General features: G+C 34.4%; 1 protein-coding gene across 3 annotated transcripts in view; it reads right to left on the bottom strand.

Annotated features, from left to right (window-relative positions):
• Positions 1–21,384, bottom strand: part of LOC106130043 (protein doublesex) — a 121,610-nt gene that overhangs the window by 16,837 nt on the left and 83,389 nt on the right. The window contains exon 3 of one of the 3 annotated variants that reach the window (XM_013328803.2): positions 13,569–13,774. The exons of 1 other annotated variant lie outside the window; for it this stretch is intronic. In XM_013328803.2, the coding sequence (XP_013184257.1) occupies positions 13,593–13,774 (182 nt within the window). In that variant the 3' untranslated portion in view covers positions 13,569–13,592. Of the gene's footprint in view, positions 1–13,568; positions 13,775–21,384 lie in introns of those variants that run through there. One more of the 3 variants, XR_001228479.2, reaches the window with a different exon arrangement.

Here is a 21,384-nt window from a genome sequence, read left to right as displayed (position 1 = left end):
GTGTTAAAAAAGGAGCCTGTTTCTACAGATTTATTATAGATCTCTAATCGAAGCGTTTTTCGATTTAATTTCAGAAGTTGATTTCAAACTTATCTGTTGGTTCTTTCTACGATCCCTGTAAAACATACATCTCAACATTCGACGGCCAGTAATTTCGGCTATTTCTTCAGGTATTTTTTTGGTTCTATTATAAAGTGCGTATGTATACTTTAATTATTAAACTGTAATCCATTCAGCTGAACAATTTATCCTTTCAGTCCCGCAAAGAATAGACATGAATGTCCAATTTTTCTTTTTCATGGCAATAAATTAACTAATTTATAAATATATTTTTCAATTAAAAGATGCGTCAAGATAACTTTATTTCAGTGCCTTTAAAATTGACTTTACGTAATCAGTTGTTTGCCAATAACTCAGTAACAAAGGATTTTTAACGAACATTACTTATTTATGTATACGAAAGGAAATTAACGCTTACATAACGTTTTTTCGTGACGTTTCGAACGGTTTGCACCGACCGCGGTCACATTAATACTCATGCAACGCGAACATTTAAAAGAACAAAAACTTACAACCTAAAAATGCCGCTGTTAGAAAATAGTAACATGAATTTCCTAGTAAGTTTTCACAAAACTGTTCTTTACTTTGAAGTGTGATGTGGTCACCACAACATTTTATATCTTGCCGCATTGCTACCGCTTTATTTTACAAGCATTGCATTAGAGTCATCGTTCTCGTGAGGCCGAGCACCAATTTGCGCTTTTACAATTAGGTTTTACAACTACAGGCAATGTCGAGACACATGTCATTGAGAAATATCAAGGAAAATGTACACAAAGTCAAGAGATAAAAGACTCGATGAGACTTTAAGCTGGTGAGATTGTGACAGATGGTCTGCCGTAGACGTTCATGATCTGCAATTTTAAAAGGGTATCATGCAATTTGGAAAAGGCAAGGACCATGAGTTAATGAATAAAAGTGAAAACCATAAAAAAGCTAATTTCCTATAACTACTTTTATGTGACCAACTATTAATTTAGAAAAGTTTAAACAACTTGAATTAAATTCAAGGATTGTAGTCAAATACTTTATAACGAGAAAGGTAATAATTTCAATGCTCATAATACAACGTTAACATACAACATACATTAGTCTCTGTCATCATAATTCCTCCAAAAATACATAAAATATTTTAAAAATTAAAAGCTACTTTATCTGAGCTGATGAGATAAATGAAGAATTAAGTGGTAAATCAGCCGTAACTGATATTAACCCAAAAAGCGGAACATTAATGCGACAGATTTGACAAATTAACAAGAATAAAATTATAAAGAGCAAAAACACATGAGAAACGCAGTAAAGGCGAGGCCATACTGTTTACTGTAAAGGCACGCGCGCGTGACTTCACCAATGCGATTATTTGCAAAACAATTACTCGGCAACAGCGGTTAAGATTCGACTTTCGGTAAGACGTATACACTTGCACGACTTCTTTTTATGTTAATAAATTAAGACGAGAATGTGGGACAATTTATGATGATTCAAGTTCAAGTCTAAAGTGAAACGTGGGATAAGACGAAACAATAAAGGGAAAGGACTAGTAAGTACTCCGATAGAACATTACATTACATATAATCACGTCTATATCCCTTGCGGGGTAGACAGAGCCAACAGTCTTGAAGACTGATAGGCTATGTTCAGCTATCTATATATATATATATCTATCCGATATAACTATTACAGGAAACTAACCCCGCATATAGAAGTAGAAGTTAAAACATAAAAGTACATTTAAAAACATTTATAGTCAATATTAATGTTGCAAAACAAGTTAAAATTTTGTTTTTGTTTCACTTATACATATAACACAAAAACATAAATTATGTGTGTTAATTGGTTCATACTTATTATTTATAAATATGTCATAGACAATAGTAGTTTCATTATAATTTAATTTCAAGTATTATTTCTGGACTATTTATAATACGTCTCAGTTCAATCAAAATACTCAAGTGTGATCGCGACCTAACATGCGCAGGCGTCGTTTTCCGTGATTTAGAGTGGTGTTTGCTGGCTCGCATCCGGGGCCCGGCGGTCTGCGCGTATTTACGATGGTTGCAATGTAAAACTGCCTTTATACATACACACATACTCGTATACTATTTTCTGATCGAATTTAAAACTTTCATTTTAATTAAGACTAAGTATTTAATATGATTTGAATTATCATAAAAAGTGACGTTGCCCAATTGGGATACTCAAATGGGGTAGACAAATCCTTTACAGGTTTGGTCAATACAAAGACCACATTTGAAGTAATTATTCCTTGTGGATTTGACTAGTCTTTACGGTTGCCAACCCCATTAGAATTAGGACGTAACTTTTACTTCTTCCTTTTGACTTTTATGCTGGTAGAAAAGCCTTGTAATCATGATCTTGGGTTGGGTAAGTCAGCTGTTACACGAAGTGACTCCCGTCTGACCTCTGCAACCTTTTCCAAGGGAACCTAACCTAATAACGACCGAACTCAATAATATTGGATAATGGTTTGATGAGAGAAAAAATACGTTTTACCTATATATTCATAACAATTATTTGCGTATACGGTTCACACTATTGCACTAGTGCCGTGTGGTTCCCGGCACCAATACAAAAAAGAATAGGACCACTCCATCTCTTTCCCATGGATGTCGTAAAAGGCGACTAAGGGATAGGCTTACAAACTTGGGATTCTTTTTTTAGGCGATCGGCTAGCAACCTGTCACTATTTGAATCTCAATTTTATCATTAAGTCAAATAGCTAAACGTGGTCGATCAATACTTTCAAGACTGTTGGCTCTGTCTACCCCACAAGGGATATAGACGTGACCATATGTATGTATGTGTATGTTTGGTTCACACTAATTTTAACACTTACACGTGGTTATTATACACAACGTATAAATAAAATGATAATTTCTGATGTCGCAACATTTGCCAAAACGACGCGACATAATGCTACATCAAGCCAGCACCAGTCTCAACGGACAACATACAACACATTGAATTTAAATAATCACCGCTTGCCCGTCATCACTTCTCATTATTTTGTAAAAAGAAAAACAAGTTCTGATGCTTACTCATGCGAAAGAAATGTAGGATTTTTAATATACATATCTTGAACAATATTGTGTTCTACACTAGGCTAGTTAATGGCTTTTTAGATTCTAAACTAAATCATACTTTATAGTTGACCTATGCCTTAAATATTTATTTATGCGATAATTTGTCAATATACTTTTGCGTACCTGTATAGGAACGTTTGGTACTCTATCAAGTAAAATCTACTTCAAAGGATTTGGATAAACCTTAACATTAATTTCCAACCACATTCATAATCATATTATAAATGCGAAATTCTATTTGTTACGCTACCACGAACAGTTTAAAAAATGCTAGTTGAATTAACATAAATTGTGTATGGTTTAATAAAGGCTACATTGATAGTTCATTCCGAGCGAAGAAGCTAGAAAAAGCTAGTATAACCGCAACCCTTGTAAAAGAAGTGGTCCTAAATTTCGACGACCTGATTCGTACTTGGCCGGCCAAGATCATCGTGTTCCATCAAATTAATTTTTAAGTTTATGAAAGTGGAATAGTGAAAAGAAACTTGTTGCAAATGTTTTACACAGCGGGATACAACATTTACAGACTACAAGTACTTACTGTTCACATCCACAGACATAGATCTAGGTAGATACCGCAAGTTCACCATAAATATATGAAAACCAAGCATGTCAAGGCGTATTGCTTACTAATTAAACAAAGCGAAATGAGAGAAAATTTCGATATTTTGAACAGATTTATTTTAGCACATTTGACCGATACTTACGCAACACGATAATTTATTGATTTCTCAACATCTACCATTACATTACATACATGATCTTTGTAACAATTTTATACTTTGTTGTAATGATCACAACAGGTATCGAATAAAACAGATTTAAAAAGGTCCATTGGGCACCACCTTGTCTCGTGATTTGTTACGCGTACTACGTTTATAGCATTGAACTGTTAAAAACCATCTCACTAAAATCAATTTTCTTTGTTACAAAAAAAAAGCTAAAAATATTAATAACATACTCAAATAAATTTTTATGCTGTTAAAGTTTTACATAATGTGTTTGTCAAATTTGCGACTCTGAATGTCTGCTAATAATTCTGTTGTTCTTCTACGCATGCATGATCTAGCTGGATTTTAGTCTATGGTTTAATCACATCTGCGCATGTGGTCCTCAAAGGTGACTTTGGGTGACACTCATAAACGTATGCTATTAAATTTACGAGCCGCCAGGAAGGGAGACTAGTTTATGAAGTTTTTTGGCATTTTTATTGCGTGAAAAAATGTTAACAAATCACATTTTTAACTGTTAGTTACGGTTTAGAATAGTATTAATGAGATTTGTAAGAGGATTTAATTAGATTAAGATCACCGTTATTACAAAAGATTATCTGAATAATTTATCTAAAATCGTATGGCTTAGTACACATTTTATTTGCCTTTGATTTATTATTATTATCTTATTATATCTTGTTAGCCTGGCACAATATTTCTCAAGACGAAATTTTTTCATGACTACTTATAGACTCTGTCTACCCCGCAAGGGATATAGACGTGATTATATTTAAGTATGTATGAGGAAAAAAAACAGCAAAATAAAAAATAACCGATTCTATTGAATTAAGTTGTAACTTTTTAATGTTTTTATTTTCTTACGAATACAATTAAGAACACAAATAAAACCGGTTGTAGTATAAATACCGTGGAGTTTTATAAAATAAAACGAATATTTATTTGACGTTTTAATTGACATCTTATGAACTCTGAAAATGAAAATGGTTTTTAAATTGCTATACGTCTAAATGTTTCAATTTAAAAGTATCTTAAACCAACGAGTTTGCCTGAAAAGATTGATGAATATGGTATGTAGCAAAATATCCTATCATAAGTATGTACTTATAAGTATTCGACGGCCTCTGTGGCGCAGCGGTAGTACGCTTGCCTGTGACACCGGGGGTCCCGGGTTCGAATCCCGGCCAGGGCATGATGAGAAAAGAACTTTTTCTGATTGGCCTGGGTCTTGGATGTTTATCTATATAAGTATTTATTATAAAATATAGTATCGTTGAGTTAGTATCTCGTAACACAAGTGTCGAACTTACTTCGAGGCTAACTCAATCTGTGTAATTTGTCCCGTATATATTTATTTATTTATTTTATTTATTTATTTATTTATAAGTATGATAGGATCGTGGTAAGTACTATTTTTTGACTATTTTACCGGATAAGACGTGATACTATGTATGTGTATCACGCATGTTAACCGACTTCAAATGGGGATATATCGATTGCAGGCGGTTCTCTTTTTACAAAAGTTATTTCTATTATATGAGGTATACGAGAACATCTCATCTGCAGCTGTATGGTTTGAAAGACTACATTGTGCCTGTTCATCAAATTTTAACATCACTTTAACACCCGTGTCCTCTTTGGCCGTGTTAAGGCGATACGGATTAAGAAATAATAAAAGTTAAGCACAACATAAGTGTTATGGTGTTAGGATGTAGCGAGACCCCATAAACTTACAGTGTACGCTTTTGGCTGTAAATCGGGTGGGAATTTGTAGTATTATTGCTCTGCGCTTTGTTCGCGGAGGATTTTTTTTAAACAATCGCATTAATTCAAGAGTGTAAAATATTTTTTTTTTATATAATGAGATAATATAGAATATGTCCGCGGCTTCGTTCACGTAAAGCGAAAATCCCGTCAATTTCTAATCTCGCGGGATACCTGGAAATCCCCTCTCTTAGTGCACCGTATCACATAAAGAACCTACATCACTCACACTCACTCATCTTTGCGCATTCCCTCTAACTTAGTGCTTCGGCGACTGAGATCCGCTTTCCTTTATATTTTTTTATTAATTATACACGCCTCTTATTACAAATGTAACATCTGCCTACGTGTCAAATAAGACTCAGATTTCTGAAATAACTAATATTATTATCACAATATAATCAACCCCCAAACCACATATTTTTGCGTTATTAGTAGGAACGTAACATACAACATTATTAATCGGTTTCTGATAAGGGGAAGACATATCTCAACTGACAGACATTCAATTGTACAACACAGTATCTTCTCTGTTTCTTAGTTAAACAGATAACCTCGATATGAATTAATTTGTAACACTTTCTTTGACCGACAATTGCGCGATAAGCCACAATTTAAGTGTACGCTATTACAATATTTACAAACAAATATGAGCCTTAGAAATAAATATATAGGGATTATTTTTGAAACAACATAATATGCAATAATACGCGCAATTTCATTTCATAATGACTATTAATTACTGTTTGGTATGTGAATGATATAATCACAATTTTCAAGGTTTTCCGCGTAGATGTATCAAACATCATTCTTTTTTTTATTAGTAAGTATAATCTTTATCTTCTTCCTCCTGGCTCTAGTCCCGGTTGCATCCTAACCACTCTGGAGGTGAGCCCGGGGAGAATGGGGGATGCCTTTTACCATGGATCCTGGATTGGGTGACTCAGGTTTTTACACGAAGCGACCCCCGTCTGGCCTCCGCAACCTTTGCAGAAGAACCTAACCCGTATTGGATCAATCATGGTTACACATCCGGTTGCCTAAATGTGCACGATTCCTCACGATGTTTTCCGTCACCGTAAGAGCTTCTGTTAGTATTCAAACTGATGTACCTACATAACTTTGAAAATAGTCATTGGTACATGGCCGGGGTGGGATTCGAACCTGGGCCTTACTGATTCGACCACCGACGCTCTTACAAAGTACAATCCTTATGTTCAGGAGTAAAATAGATTACCAAAATAGATCTGTTTTTTTTTTAGTCTAGTAAAGTAATATGAAAACCCAAAAAAGCTAATACATCCTTAGATACAAACGTGAAGAAAATCCGTAGTTTTGATGGGTCTTATAGTAAAGCCGAATCTAACTGAGAAACTTGGATTGGATAGCCAAAGTTACCTGTTTCAATTTGGTTCGGAAGCTGGGTTTCGATTTCCTCTGATTGTCTGATCTAAACACGGATGGACAGCCCTCACTGCAGTAATAAGGTTCGTCATTTAGACGAAAGTTGTTGCAAATATTTGCATTAATTCAGACTATTAAATGGGACCTGGTATGTTCTACACCACCACATATGACTGTTTTTGCTGCACGGCATTTTGAAGTAATTAGCTGTATTATGTATAATAAGGCCAATAAAATATTAAAAATATACCCTTGCACAAAACGTGTTGTCAAATTCAAAATTAAAGAGTGGCTTTTGACATTAAATTACTCTGACACGGAAATTTATTTAATATACTTAGTCCACGTATCTTTTCTTATTAATATATACGATGTTCACATCGTTGTACATAAATTGTTACCACAAGGCGGTCTAGAGCGTTATTGCAATAGTTTTAAGTTTATCTTCAATTATACATATTAATAAAACTCTATCCTTAGTTAACTATTGTGTTAACTCAAAATAATTCCCAGAATACAGATTCGTCTAGTTTGGGAATTATTAAATCAGTGTACATTTATTTCAACTCAAATAAACAAACATCATTACATCCTACCGGATCTTCCGTGATGCCTTCTACCAATCAAGATACAGGTTTATTCTTAGTTTGATGGTGGATGGCTGAGCGTTGGACCAGATTAGAAAATGTATTAACACCTTTTATATGAACGATGTATGTACATAATATGTTGCTGAAATGAGTCAATAAAACCAATTTTGTTTTTTTTTTTTATTTAAGTGCTTTTGGCTTGGGTGTTACATGTGGATAACACTAATTTATGGATAGTCCCACGAGAGCCGGTAGATATAAAAACAATGTTATACTTTCTGTCCGTCAATAAACAAAGATCAAGATCAACGAACTTGAATACTGAATCCATTGTTGTATCAGTCTCATAAAACTATAGTAAACACTTTGTATGGACACAAATTTATTGTTATAGGATAATTTGTTTTATTACATGCTCAACATTTACTTAACTGATTAAATATGTTTCCAATTTTCTGAAATCTGCTTTGGAAATTGAATTAACTAAAGAAATGTTTATGTTATCTCTCTCCCATCTTTGCATGTTGGGAATTAGCACTCTTCCACCGCAATACTTGGAGCCCGGGATGCGCTTTCGGTCATTTTACTCTCCACTTCGATCGGTTTTTGATGTTCTCAGTTTTAAGCCAATATCCTCGTATATCATCTTTCGCGACGTCTGGTCACGATTTCTTCGCCCTCTCCCTTCTACCTTGGCAGCGAGGCGGCATGGCCAGTAATCTGTACTTTGTAAACGAATCATGAAATGAATTCACAAATATTTTACTCTCGCTTGCCTTGTGTTTGTCCTTCTTTCGCCCTCTACGATGCACAGGAATTCCTTCTCGGCTACAAACCACAGGACTAACTTCTTTCACATCAGACGAAACAATTTTAAGAGGCTTGTGACGTCATTAAAGCTGTTACGTCATCGTCCCTATTGATATGATGACAGAATGACTTAATGGGCCAATCGTAACCTCTCATAACTCATGTCAATCATGTCACAAGTGATCGTTACTGTTCATTCAGACATTCAGACATCGTTTTGTTTCATTAACACATTTTATTATTGACTACAATTCTTTTTAGTTTAGTTTAATTTATTTTCCGGGCAGGAATTTAAGAGAAATACTCCCTTAACTCACCCCTAGACAAAATAAGGACCTAGATGCAAAATTTTTAGTGTCTGGTTTCAGCGGTGTGGTTTGTGCGTTATCACAGTCAATGAGTCAGTGTCCATTTCATATAGGTATTTAGATAGACATATTGTGGCTTCGCTAACTAATTATTCTTCTTAGTCGGACGTCCTTTTTTCAACGATGGGCCCTCCATTTCTGCTGGTCGTGAGCACTGTAAAAATACTGGATCAAGATAAACTCAGAAGCTTTAATAAACAATTCTGTCAAGACCAATTTTTTGCTTTCCATTTGCTTCTGTTCTTCAGTCTGTCCATCGAATCTTAATTTCTGGATATATACTCAAAGAACTTTAGTATTTTAAGCTGCACTGTGGACGAAAGCCGATTAAAGATTGGTGTCAAACACCCTAAATAGTTGTGTGCTCATTCCGAAATAAGGCATGAAGTGCAATATGGAAATTATAATTCGTTAAATCATGCCTCTTACCAGGCGAGGCAGGCAGAGACTGCATATTTACTTGTCACGAACCCTGCATACATGTTTCGCTTTATTCACATTCATTACCCTCTTCATACAAGCTGTTCTGTGATTAATTCCATTCATCCATTCATAATTTTTTAGTCATTCTAATTTATTGTCATTACGCGACTAAGACATCTAATCTTATAGAGCCACAGTATTAAAATGACAAAGCGCGTTCCGAAGACCCATTTAACCTGGCTGGCACTAAAGATAAATTTAAATACTCAGACAATATTTTATGGCTTATTTTAGGTACGTTTTACGAGGGAGGACGGGCGGGATGAATGTCTGGCTAGATTTTATAGAGATCTAGTTCTATACAAGAAAAGATCAAAATATATTGAGTAATAATTGTTAGCTTTAAAGTCTTTGTAGTGATGTAATAAATGTTATTTGTACAGTAATAGAGTTAGGTAGTTAAGTTTCATACGTGCTTTTGTAAACGAGGCGTCATATTGTACTAAGTAAGTACAAAACTTGTATAATGATTTGGATTTATTTTTCTACTTTGTACCTACTGAAAAAAAAGTCGAACGAACTTACAAACATGAAATTCTTCGTTACGTCATAATATAAAGCAAAGTCGCTTCCCCATCTTACTTTTGGTATGTATGCTTAGATCTTTAAAATTAAACGACGACGGTTGACACAGTCTTTTTTATAAATGTTTACCGTGCGTGTCGCTAGTAAGTAAAATATTAGTCTTCCCAGTGGTTCGGAATTAAATAAATGAAATCAATATTACTGCTAACTGGTAGAAGAAGTAGTAAGTTACAGTCTTATTTCTTACTTTTTTTCTTTTAATAGATTTCAGTCAGTAATTCTACCGAATTGCAAGAAAATTAAACACTAACAAAAAAATAGGATATTAGTCCTATTTTTATTTTCTTAATTTCATTTCTACTCGTATTATATTTCAATACATTTTATTCAAAACACCAATAATAAATGGTGAAGGCGACACGCAAAATTATTTCCGTCTCTTTAAAAAATACAAAACGAAATAAATAGCCTACAAAATTAATTCGGTCATTGACCCCACGCCGCAACCGGGGCAGTTATGGAATTTTTTTGGTGTTCATGTCAACTCAGCGATAAATCAATAATGTTATTAGACATTGGCTTACACAAAGGAGTGCTGCGCAGCGCTGCAGCTGCTAGAGGAGCCGATGTGACGTTTACGCGCGAAAAGTTTTACGACTCGCCGACGACGCGTCTCGTAGTGTAGTAGACGCAACGATGGCATTTTATCGATATTTGCAAATAATTTATTATTAACACATGAACATCACATTATATTATTACTCGTATTAAAAAACAGCGGCCAAATTTTACATAGTAACTAGGTACACGAACTAAGAATGAAACAAGACGATTTAAAATTACGACTTTTCATTATCGTTTATACAGCTATACCTACCCATAAGAGAAATATAATATTTTGAAAAAATTATGACGTTAATCTGCTGTGTGTTTCATCAACCAAATTTGCTGCGAATATTTGGCGAGTGTTTTTTGTAATACTGTATCTAGTTGAATGGTTATAACTAATCCATTATACAACCACATATTGTAACATACTAAGGTTATAAAATATTATTCATCGATTGTAGTTATTGGATATGAGTACGAAGCCATCTGGCACGAATAACAATGTTACACTAAAAATATTTTACGCTAATACACTCTTTCATATTTATTTTCAATCTGGCAAATTTGTGTCAGGTAAATACTTATTATTGTTGGAATTTGAACTTTTAATTGGGATTGGCAAAAAAAAACAAATATCGATATTGTGATCAACACTCGAGACATTTTTACGACCGCCGTCTCGTTCCTGTTCCATTTTCAAATGGATGTCAACTTGTGGTAGGTCATTTGGTTACATGTGATAAGCCGATCAATATTTTGATCAATATTCAGTTGTTCTTGTTTATTCAGCTGGAACCTTGGAACAAAAAATTTAAAAATAATATCAACCATTTGTTAATTTCGTATTTAAATTTAAAATGATAAGAATGTTACCGTTATAGAAGTAATAATTGTCGTTCCGTAATAACTAATTTATCGGGAAATGTTTTTCATTCATTAGCTCATACGTGTTTCTTTTTTCTCTAGCTAGACGGAACGACTACGTAATTTACGAGTGGCCAGTAATAAAAGTTTTTGTTGCGAAAAGCGTCGGGGTGCTATAAAATGTTTCGTCCCTTTCTAGCGTGAGTTTACGAGCGTGAAAATAGGAGATAGCTATATATTGCGCTGGTAGTCTTATTACCCCGTGGAAGTGATGCGAGCGTATGGATCAGGAGTGAAGCTGTCTGATGCATAAAGGATGCATCGAACATTTATGAATAGTATAACCCTGTATTATGGTATGGTGAGTATTCGTGTAAATACCTCAATAATATAAGGGATGACATATTTTCGGTATGATAAATTCATTACATTCATTAGATTTCATCATTTGTCTCTTAAACGCATTAAAAGCATACACTTTGGAAATTGCCGTGAGATTCCCGGAAATTATCCATGGATATTGTAAAAGGCGCCTATGGGTGAGGCTTTTAAACATGGTATTCTTTTTTTTGGGCGATGAACTATCAACCTGTCACTATTTGAATCTAGATTGCATCATTGAGCCACACACCTGAACGCGACATGTCAGTCTTTTTAACACTGTTGGCTATCTCGCAAGGGATATTGGCGTTTTTATATATATGTATGTAAATTCCATCATAACCCTAACAGCTGTACGTGGCCTTTCAGTCTTTCAAGACTGCTGGCTTTTGTCTACCTCGCAAGGGATATAGACGTGACTATATGTACGTAAATCCTGAAGGAAAACAAGCGTTATGAACGAAATGTGTTATAATCGCGTGCTTTCTGGCTCTACTGATTAGTCCTAAAACATCTGATGTAGATGTAAAACGATTCCGGTAACAAAAACCTACCGTGTAAAAAAAATTAAAGAAATAATGGCAGTACACATGTCCATAGACACATGATAGAGAATGGTGAGAATAGTCATTTCTAAGCATTCGAAAGGTCAACATTTTTAAGAGCACTTATTATTATTCACACCTTGTTATTTTAATTGTTAGTCTCTACTACTGAATTGCGCCCCGTCCGTTCATAAGGGATAATGCATACATTTATATGAACCCGTCTTTATCCCTTACGGGGTAGCCAGTGTCACCAGTCGAATTTAGTAGTTGGTTTAGTACTCTCAAAAAATTTAGTTTTTAGTTGTAACACAATACGAAGAACATTTATTATACTCAGTAAGACTGGTTTATTATATTGAAATTATATAATCTTCAAAGAAGGCTAAGTAATTCTTATCTTTGGTAAAAAGTTACATTCAAACTCACGCAGTTTTTGAGATAACTACTTTTTATTATGATTTTTAAGTTTTCGAACGAGGGTTGATTACAGAGTTTAAGCAATTAGGTACGATGGGATGTATCGGAAGCCACCTGGGCCCTGTAATTGTTGACATTGAACGAAAATACAATGGCGTCGTTTATTTATAAAAATAAAATCTACTTACAATACACACGAAGTCTTTATCGCTTACGGGGTAGACATTAGTCGCAAGACACGAAGGCCGCGATTAGATGGTTAGGGTGAGAAATAAACACGTTAAATTAAAAAAAAATATTTAGACTTATAAGCTAACGTGAATCGAAACTTGCAAAATAAAGACGTATAATTTTTTAAAAAAAAAAGTTACAAACCCGCACACTCATTGACACACTACACATCCTCCTGGCATTAGTCTAGTCCCTTTTACTTAGTCACGTATTTATCCAGGAATAGTAGCTAGTGGAAAGGTGTTGTCTCTGCCTATCCTCAGGGGCTAAATTATATGTTTATTTGTATTAAAATTAAAGCTGTGCGGTGTCAAACGTATCACGGCGCAGACTCGCACCGCTACAAGTGCGCAGGCGGCGGTCTCTGCGTCGTCAGAAGTAAGTACGAGGTGTGCATACTTCGGCGCGACAACAACTCGACATCGAGTATGTAGTTTTTTTTATTTTACTTAAGTATGTTATATTTCCAAAGATTGATTGAGCTATGTAGTTTTCATAAGCGTTAAACCTCACTTTTTTATTTGTGTTTTTTGCAATTTTCTTTTCATTGTATTTTTGGTGTAAGGTCAGGTCAACAGTCCTGTCGCGGTGCAGATATGTACCGATAAAAGCGCTTTCTAGATAAAACTTAACCAAACAAGTTTTGCAGGTTAAATCTATCTAAAATTTCTATAAGTACCTGTCGCGGCGCAGATTCGCACCGCTACAAGTGCGCAGGCGGCGGCGACGGCCTCTGCGTCGTCAGAGGTAGAGGTAGAAGGTGCGCGTACTCCGGCGCGATGACGTAGCGAGGGGAACAACACGACATCGAGTAGTCCTTTCTCGCTTGCAGGAGGGAACACAGGGACCGCTCGTACAGACGCCATTGGTGGACCACCCAGTGAGCTGGGGAAGTGTAAATTAATATATAAATAAACTTTAATAAAGAAAGAAATTGATTTCACTTAAGAGTGAACAATAGTCACGCGCAGCGTTAATTCTATGTGAAATAAAATACACTAAAATTTAAAAGTGACGTTTTTTTTTTTGTAAAGTTAGCAACCCTAGAATACTTAACAGTAGATACCTACATTTAGTAATAACAACACATAAATTGACATTATTTTAATTTTCGATAAAGACTATTTACCGATATTTATCAAAATAACAATGAGCTTCTAAATTGTGAAAACTTCTAAGATCTATTTAAATAAAGTTAACATTCGCAATATCGTAGCTAATAACATTAATTGTGTACTTATAAGACACTGGAGCTCAGTTATGTGTTGTATACACGGTGTCTTCTCAATGTTTTTTCACAGCATATTCGGATAGTGAAACTGAGTAGATTTACAATAAAACAAATAACAAAAATTAAAAAAATAATTATTACTCTCCCATGCAAATTGGTTGATCAGCTGATTGATATTACTACAGGGAATTAAAAATTTATTTCTTGTTTTGCTATATATTTTTACGGAAGCCAACTTAGTTTCATAGTCAAAACATGGCGTGAATTTTTTTTACGAATATTAATTCCACCTGTATATTCTAGGTAGGTATATCGAAAATTCTAAATTACATCATTATGTTCGAGCATAAAATAATTTGTCATTTTATTGCGATATCTATGGTCTTGATAGTTTAATTATACTGAATAACGCGGTATTGCATTCTAACGTACCTACATATTGGTTTTTTCAATTCCCAGACCGCGTATTTGTTACTCCGTACTTATAATGAATTTGTATTATAAAAAGGTATGAAAATTAAACAAAGAAAGTTAAAAAACGACACACGTTTTTTCTATCACTATCATGTCACTATCATGGATTAGGAGGCTAATATAATACATCCGACGCAACATTAACCTCATAAAATGTTTTCGGTTGTATGTGTACCTAACAGAAAAAAATAAGTCGTTTCATCACGTTATCTCAAACCAGCACCAAATCTTTTCGACGTAGTAAGCACAGAAACCACTAATTTGTATAGACAAAACTGCAACGATGTTGAGGCAGGAAAACAACTTTTACATCCTTGAATCTTTTAAAATTAATTTAATAAAAAGTATATAGGTATTACATTTGCAATCCTATGGCTTTAAAGCGAACGCAGAGTATAGATCTTGCTAGACAAAATTATGACACGAGCGTGTTTTCAACCTCATGAAATCTTTTCACGCCATCTTGTAATATCTTTCGACCTGTTCCACACTTCCACGTGGAGGAAATTGTTTAATTTTCTTTACAGTAATAATTACGCGCAAGGTCAATTATAATCGCTGTATAAGTTACATAACGCGAAACAATTGAAGGTGAATATATCATTTCATTGTAACTGACTGAGCTATATTAAGACAACAGAGCACTAAACGAACTTAGTGGAATAGAACTACCCCAACATTTTGATATCAGACAACGTCAACCATAAAAATTGTTAACTCTTTTCTCAAAAGATCTGAGAAATAAATAAAATAAAAAATAAAATAAAAAAACCGTTAGAGAGAAATATCGAAAAACGCACTCTGGGCCCCAAGGCATAGCAAGTAGAACATGGGAACACATACATATATGGTACAGAAAGATTCCATTTACAGGGTTATATATTTTCCGAGTGAAATAAAGAATTTTATCTGAATGGTTTATTTCAATTTACGAATAACGCGAACGAAATGTCTATTCTGAGAAATTTCTATATCCAACTCATCCATTTTATTACGAGAATAAGGAAGCGATATATTATAAAATGAAATACCCAACTTCAACAAGTGCAACAATGTCGTCACGATGCATATTTAAATCGGTAACGTAATACTATCACACACACACTACAAACATTTACTATGCAATCCAAACAAGATCTTATTACGGCGTTACAAGATCGGAATTTAATTAATTGGGCGGGTCTGATTGTCCTTAGTATGTGAGTTTATTCTAGCACACGTTATGTTATAGATTGCCTGCCAACTAATAATCTGTTAGATTAGGGCGCATACATACTAACCACGTGCTGAATTATTTATAGATAGTCATGATCCCAGTCCAGTTTATCTTGACCTCAAGAGAACAGTATTTATTTAAACGGGTCCCGAGGTCAAAGTCAATAAGTGTATTAGTCATTTGGAGACAGAAAATAAAACGAGGCAAATAATAAAAACTTGAACTGAGAATTTTTCTTACAGGTCCTGGGCTAGCAACCTAATTCACATTTTTTAAATGTCTATTGCCACTTGGCTTCCCTGGAAAGAATAAGACATACTTATAATGTGTGCGTACAAACAATGTAGTTTTATTGTTAAACGCATTGTGTATTTAGCTTGTTCCATTTTGTCTTTAGATGTCGCGTCGCGTAATTGAGATGTTTCATTTGCTAAGAATATTTATTGTCTGTCTAACAAAAGGTAAGAATTATAAAAGAAGAATAAGCCTAGTGGAAAATTACAGCTTCACCTCTATAGAGGAGAGGTGCCCTGAGTGCGCCTTATGGCCTTGACCCAAGTCAAGTTTTACATAAAGCGATTCTAGTTTGTCCGCCGCGACCTTTGCAGGAGAACCTAACACTACCCTTACCATAACCTAATGGTAAAAGTTGCACAAGATGAAGGTTCTTATTCCTTTAGTCGCTTTTAACCACATCCATGGGAAAGAATATTATAGTGCTCCTATTCTTGAATCTAAAATCTTCTGGTAAAATTTTAACTACATACTTTTTGCTATTTAACTGAATTAATTTTTTTTTTAAACTCATTATGTGTGACTTAGGCTACAATGCCAATATGCTGGGAACAAAAGTTTGTCAGAACGTTAGGAACATACCATTCATACCACGATGAACCATAAAACAAAGTAAAGTAGGCCAAATTTAACTTCCTAATTTCATAAAGGTGTCGACAGGTGTAAAATAAGACGGCAAATGGCCGCAAGATGTTGGCCAAAAATTATATAGTAAAAACAATTAGACATTCTACAAGACTGGCCGAAAATAATTAAAAAAAAACCTGGTTTTCGAAGAAAAACAGTTGAAGAAAACTAAACTGGTAATAAAAAAAGATGGGAATGACAACAATTGTCTCGTAAAGCTATACAACCTTACATACATAATAGTCACGTCTATATCTCTCGTGGGGTAGACAGAGCCTACATAATGCCTAATGCCTCGAGAAAACTGAAATGCCACTTTCAGCTGTATGGCTTCACGATGGAATTGAGATTAAAAAAATAAAGGTTACTAGCCCATTGCTTACAAGATAGGAATCCCAATTTTATAAGCCTATCCCTTAGTCGCCTTTAACGATATCCATGAGAAAGATATGGAATAGCTCTATTCTTAAATGCCGGAAACCACGTGAATTGTTTGTCAGAAGAAAAAATCATAGATAAAATTGTTTTAGATTCGATACTAAGAGGTTGCTAGCTCATCGTAAATTATAGGTATATATATAAAGCCATTCCAGACTTTCGTCTTTCATAGTTCCTTCAAGAGATTAGGCATGTCCTCTTTCGAAACTCTCCAAAACCTCCCAAAAACTTTAAAGAAATCTACATATTCTTTTATGCTTAACGATATTTTATATGACGCGATATTTATTACGTGAAACTTTGACAGACTTTGAAGCGTGAATAAGTATTTTAATTAGCTACTTCAACTGTAGACGAATCTAATAACTTGCACTTCATAACCAAATACTTGACAACCTTACGCATTTAAAAAATATCTCTAATGACACGTTGTTTTGCTTTTCGGCTACGGAAAAGTAGACAAACATTTATTATTGACGGCCTCTGTGGCGCAGCGGTAGTATACTTGTCTGTGACATCGGAGGTCCCGGGTTCGAATCCCGGCCAGAACATAATGACAAACGAACTTTCTCTGATTGGCCTGGGTCTTGGATGTTTATCTATATAAGTCTTTATTATAAAATATAGAATCGTTGAGTTAGTATCTCGTAACACAAGTCTCGAACTTACTTCGAGGCTAACCAAATCAGTGTAATTTGTCCAAAAAAAAATATTAGAAATCGGAATCCATCCATTCCTTTTTATCTGGAGGCACAGAGTCATATCATACATATATATATATTTCATCTCCTAGCAACAGGTTGGTTGGACGGATGTCGGGTAAGTTAGGAAGCTGTGGTAACGTGTCGGCGTCTATTATGGCGGTTTGTCGGAATAGACCAATTAGTGTCACAGACTACTAGGCGAGACAAGGCGAGCCGTATTCTTGAACTTGATCGGTTAGCGTATCCTCATGAAATAACGATATTACAGTCATGTCAATGTAACATTTAAAAAGATATTTGTACCTCTGGGTAATAAGCAGTGTTCATTATTTATTTTTAAATAAAATAATGATTTTAAAACTATAAACAAATCAGGAGTGTGGTTCCCGGCACCAATACAAAAAATAATTGGATCACTCCATCTCTTTCCCAAGGATGTCGTAAAAGATTGATTTTGACGCGCATGAGACATATTATAATTTTTATTACTTTAATACTTTAATGTAAGTTCCGTGATTTATTTATTCAAACAAATAAAAAACTGATCCGACCAAGATGTCATGATGGCGTGTCCTATACTAAAGCAAGAAATAAAATCTACAAATCGTAACATTTCTGCGTACTAAATACTATCTATTAGCATACGATTAATACGATAAACATTTTATTCATTGTTAAATTATGCAAGCACTAACCAGTCACACTGTGTCTTATCAAAGTCAACATTCATGTATTGTAGAACAAGGGGTCTTCTGTTGACAAAATAATATGTAATACTATGTTACCATTGATTCCGTTATCTGAAATGCTACTTCCATTCAAAGGTTATAGAGACAGTGTCACCATGAATCCGCTATTGTTTTATCTTAATTCTTTTTGTTTTAATAATTGTTTATTATTAACAGCTATTATTAAGTTAACACTAAATCACCTGTCTGATCATGAGCACGATAAGATCTAAAAGGTGGCAAGCAAACTCTCTTAACATGCCCAGTACCTGAGAGACCGAGCTGTGCGTGCATGTTAAAAATAAAAAGCAGTAAAAATAAAACTATCCGTTGCCGGGGAATGAATTCGGGCACTTTTGTTTATGCATTTTACTTTTATCAGTATAGTTAATGAAATTGAAAGTTGATTAAGAAGAATCGCAAATCGCAATGCTACAATGCATGCATGAATTTTCATAATTAATGCTCGCATTCAGACATCGCATAATTATGTAGTTAATAAATTGTCTACATTTTTATTTTTACTATAAATAAATAATCTGAATCGTGACTTCATTCAATGCCTCCTACTATTAAATAATAGAGAAAGAGTCGGAACTTGGGATTCTTCATGCAGGCAGTGAGCTAGCAACCTGTCCCTATTTATTCTCAATTTTATCATTAAGCCATGCAAGACTATTGGCTCTGTCTATTGTCTACCCCGCAAGGGATAATTGCAGACGTGATAATATGTATGTTAATTGGAAAATAGCTTCGTTTATAGTTCGGTTTTTACTATTCTAACCATTTGGAAGAAATCGCGATAAATAATATCGTAAAAAGAGTTAGGTTGTGAACAATTAATTAATATCCTTATTTTGGAGACTTATCGCACCGATGGACGAAGTCGCGGTCAACAGCCACTAAGAGACTAATTAATCAGGCAATTGAGAACGCGCCAACATAGCAATCTATTTAGATCCCATTGATTTAAAGGATCCGATGGATCGTTAGCGGTCGATAGCCGATCGAATGCTCAGATTTATAACTATACCGCAAACCGCACTGGAAAAGGGACATTTGTCTCATTCGCGTCTCTTTGATACAAAACGTATGTGTGAAATAAAACAGTATTGTGTCTTTGCATTTTGTAGTTTTAACTAAAATGTAGCAGGAGAATAAAAATGAAAAATAAATTTGTTTTTTTTATTTTTGTCTGTAGGTATGTAAGATTACACTGATTTTCGAAAGTGCTAAGTAGTAAAGAAGGCTTTTGTAATATGTATAGAGATATTGTATAATTTATAAGCATGCATATGTATAACTAATTGCAAATACACGTATTCTAAGACAAATATCTACGCAATGTATATAAATATACTCGGAAAAATGGGCTAGCTCTAAAGTAAGTTTGAGACATACAGGAATACTAGCTGTACCACAGGGCTCCGATCCCATGAGACTTCCGGGATAAAAAGTACTATAATTAATGTTATAGTTGGAACTATAACATTAATTATAGTACGTTTTGTCCAGGTTATATTTAACCCGTGTACCAAAAGTCACCAAGATCTGTCCAGTAGATTTTGCGTAAAAGAGTAACAAACATACATGCACAATCCACAATTCCTTACACATTTTCGCATTTAGAATACAAGTAGAACTGACTCAATAAATTATTATGATTTAAAGATGCACGGTTGATTTTTAAGCTGTCATGTTTCAAAGTATTATAATCTTCAATCTTTTACTACTACTATATCAAATTGGATAAGAGAGTCTGTCAATGTAGCGCGTAACAGCTACTATAAGGTTGGAACCGCGCCAGTTTTCCAAAGGTCAAACATCGGCCTATCTCGTACGCCATAAGCAAAGCGGAGTAACAAATGAAACGTTAACTCAATGGGTACAACTAAATGAACCATATTTATACTAATATTGTACTCGTAGGAAAAAGTGTAACCTGCCTGTCACTACTTGGATTTAAATTTTTCAGTTTTCATCTGGTAAAGGATAGTGACGTAAAATCCTTTCTCCACGGTTCCCTCTCTACTCCACGGATTTTCTTATAAGTATAAAATAAACAAAGCAAATCAAATAAAGTTATCCTTGTAAGAAACACATACTTAGCAACTGAATTCTGAAAATAAATATTTTTTATTTCTATTTAATTTCATTTTAAGCTAATCTATCCCTAGAAAAAACTTCTTCACGATTGATTATGTATATATAAGAAAGTAAATACGTTAACCTATCATGCGTCATATATATGTATGATCGAAGCATTTAATCGTCTTTGTATTAGCTAACCGTTTGTTGTAAGCATAAAATCCCTGATGATAAGGTTAATTATAATAACCGCAGAAGGTGAAACACTTCCAACTATGAGTACTTCTGTCCTTCATTTCCTCTTCATAATAAGTGTATTAAGTGTCCAACCTGTCTCTGTAACTACACACATATTTAGTGAATTTATATTTATGTAAGTTTATTTGAGGAATTAAATTTATATACGTCTATTATTAGTACTTAAATATTTTCATACTACCCCGCACCAAATTCTCTCTCACGAAATGTTTTTGTGGTTCCTATTCACAAATTGCAATATGGCCGCGTTTTGTACATAAGGTAAACTTACATTAGGCATCATAAGTTTAGGATAAATTATTATGTTCCATGGTAAGGGAAAGCTTCGAGGATCCTGCATACTCCGGCACCTCGATGTGTATCCAGCTGTTACTTAACCCATATTGGATTTGTTACATAACCAAGCCGATATAAGTAAAGTTCCCCTGCAAAGATTG

Source organism: Amyelois transitella, chromosome 18 (assembly GCF_032362555.1).
Source record: "Amyelois transitella isolate CPQ chromosome 18, ilAmyTran1.1, whole genome shotgun sequence".
Taxonomy (NCBI): domain Eukaryota; kingdom Metazoa; phylum Arthropoda; class Insecta; order Lepidoptera; family Pyralidae; genus Amyelois; species Amyelois transitella.
This window is presented reverse-complemented; position numbering and strand designations above follow the sequence as displayed.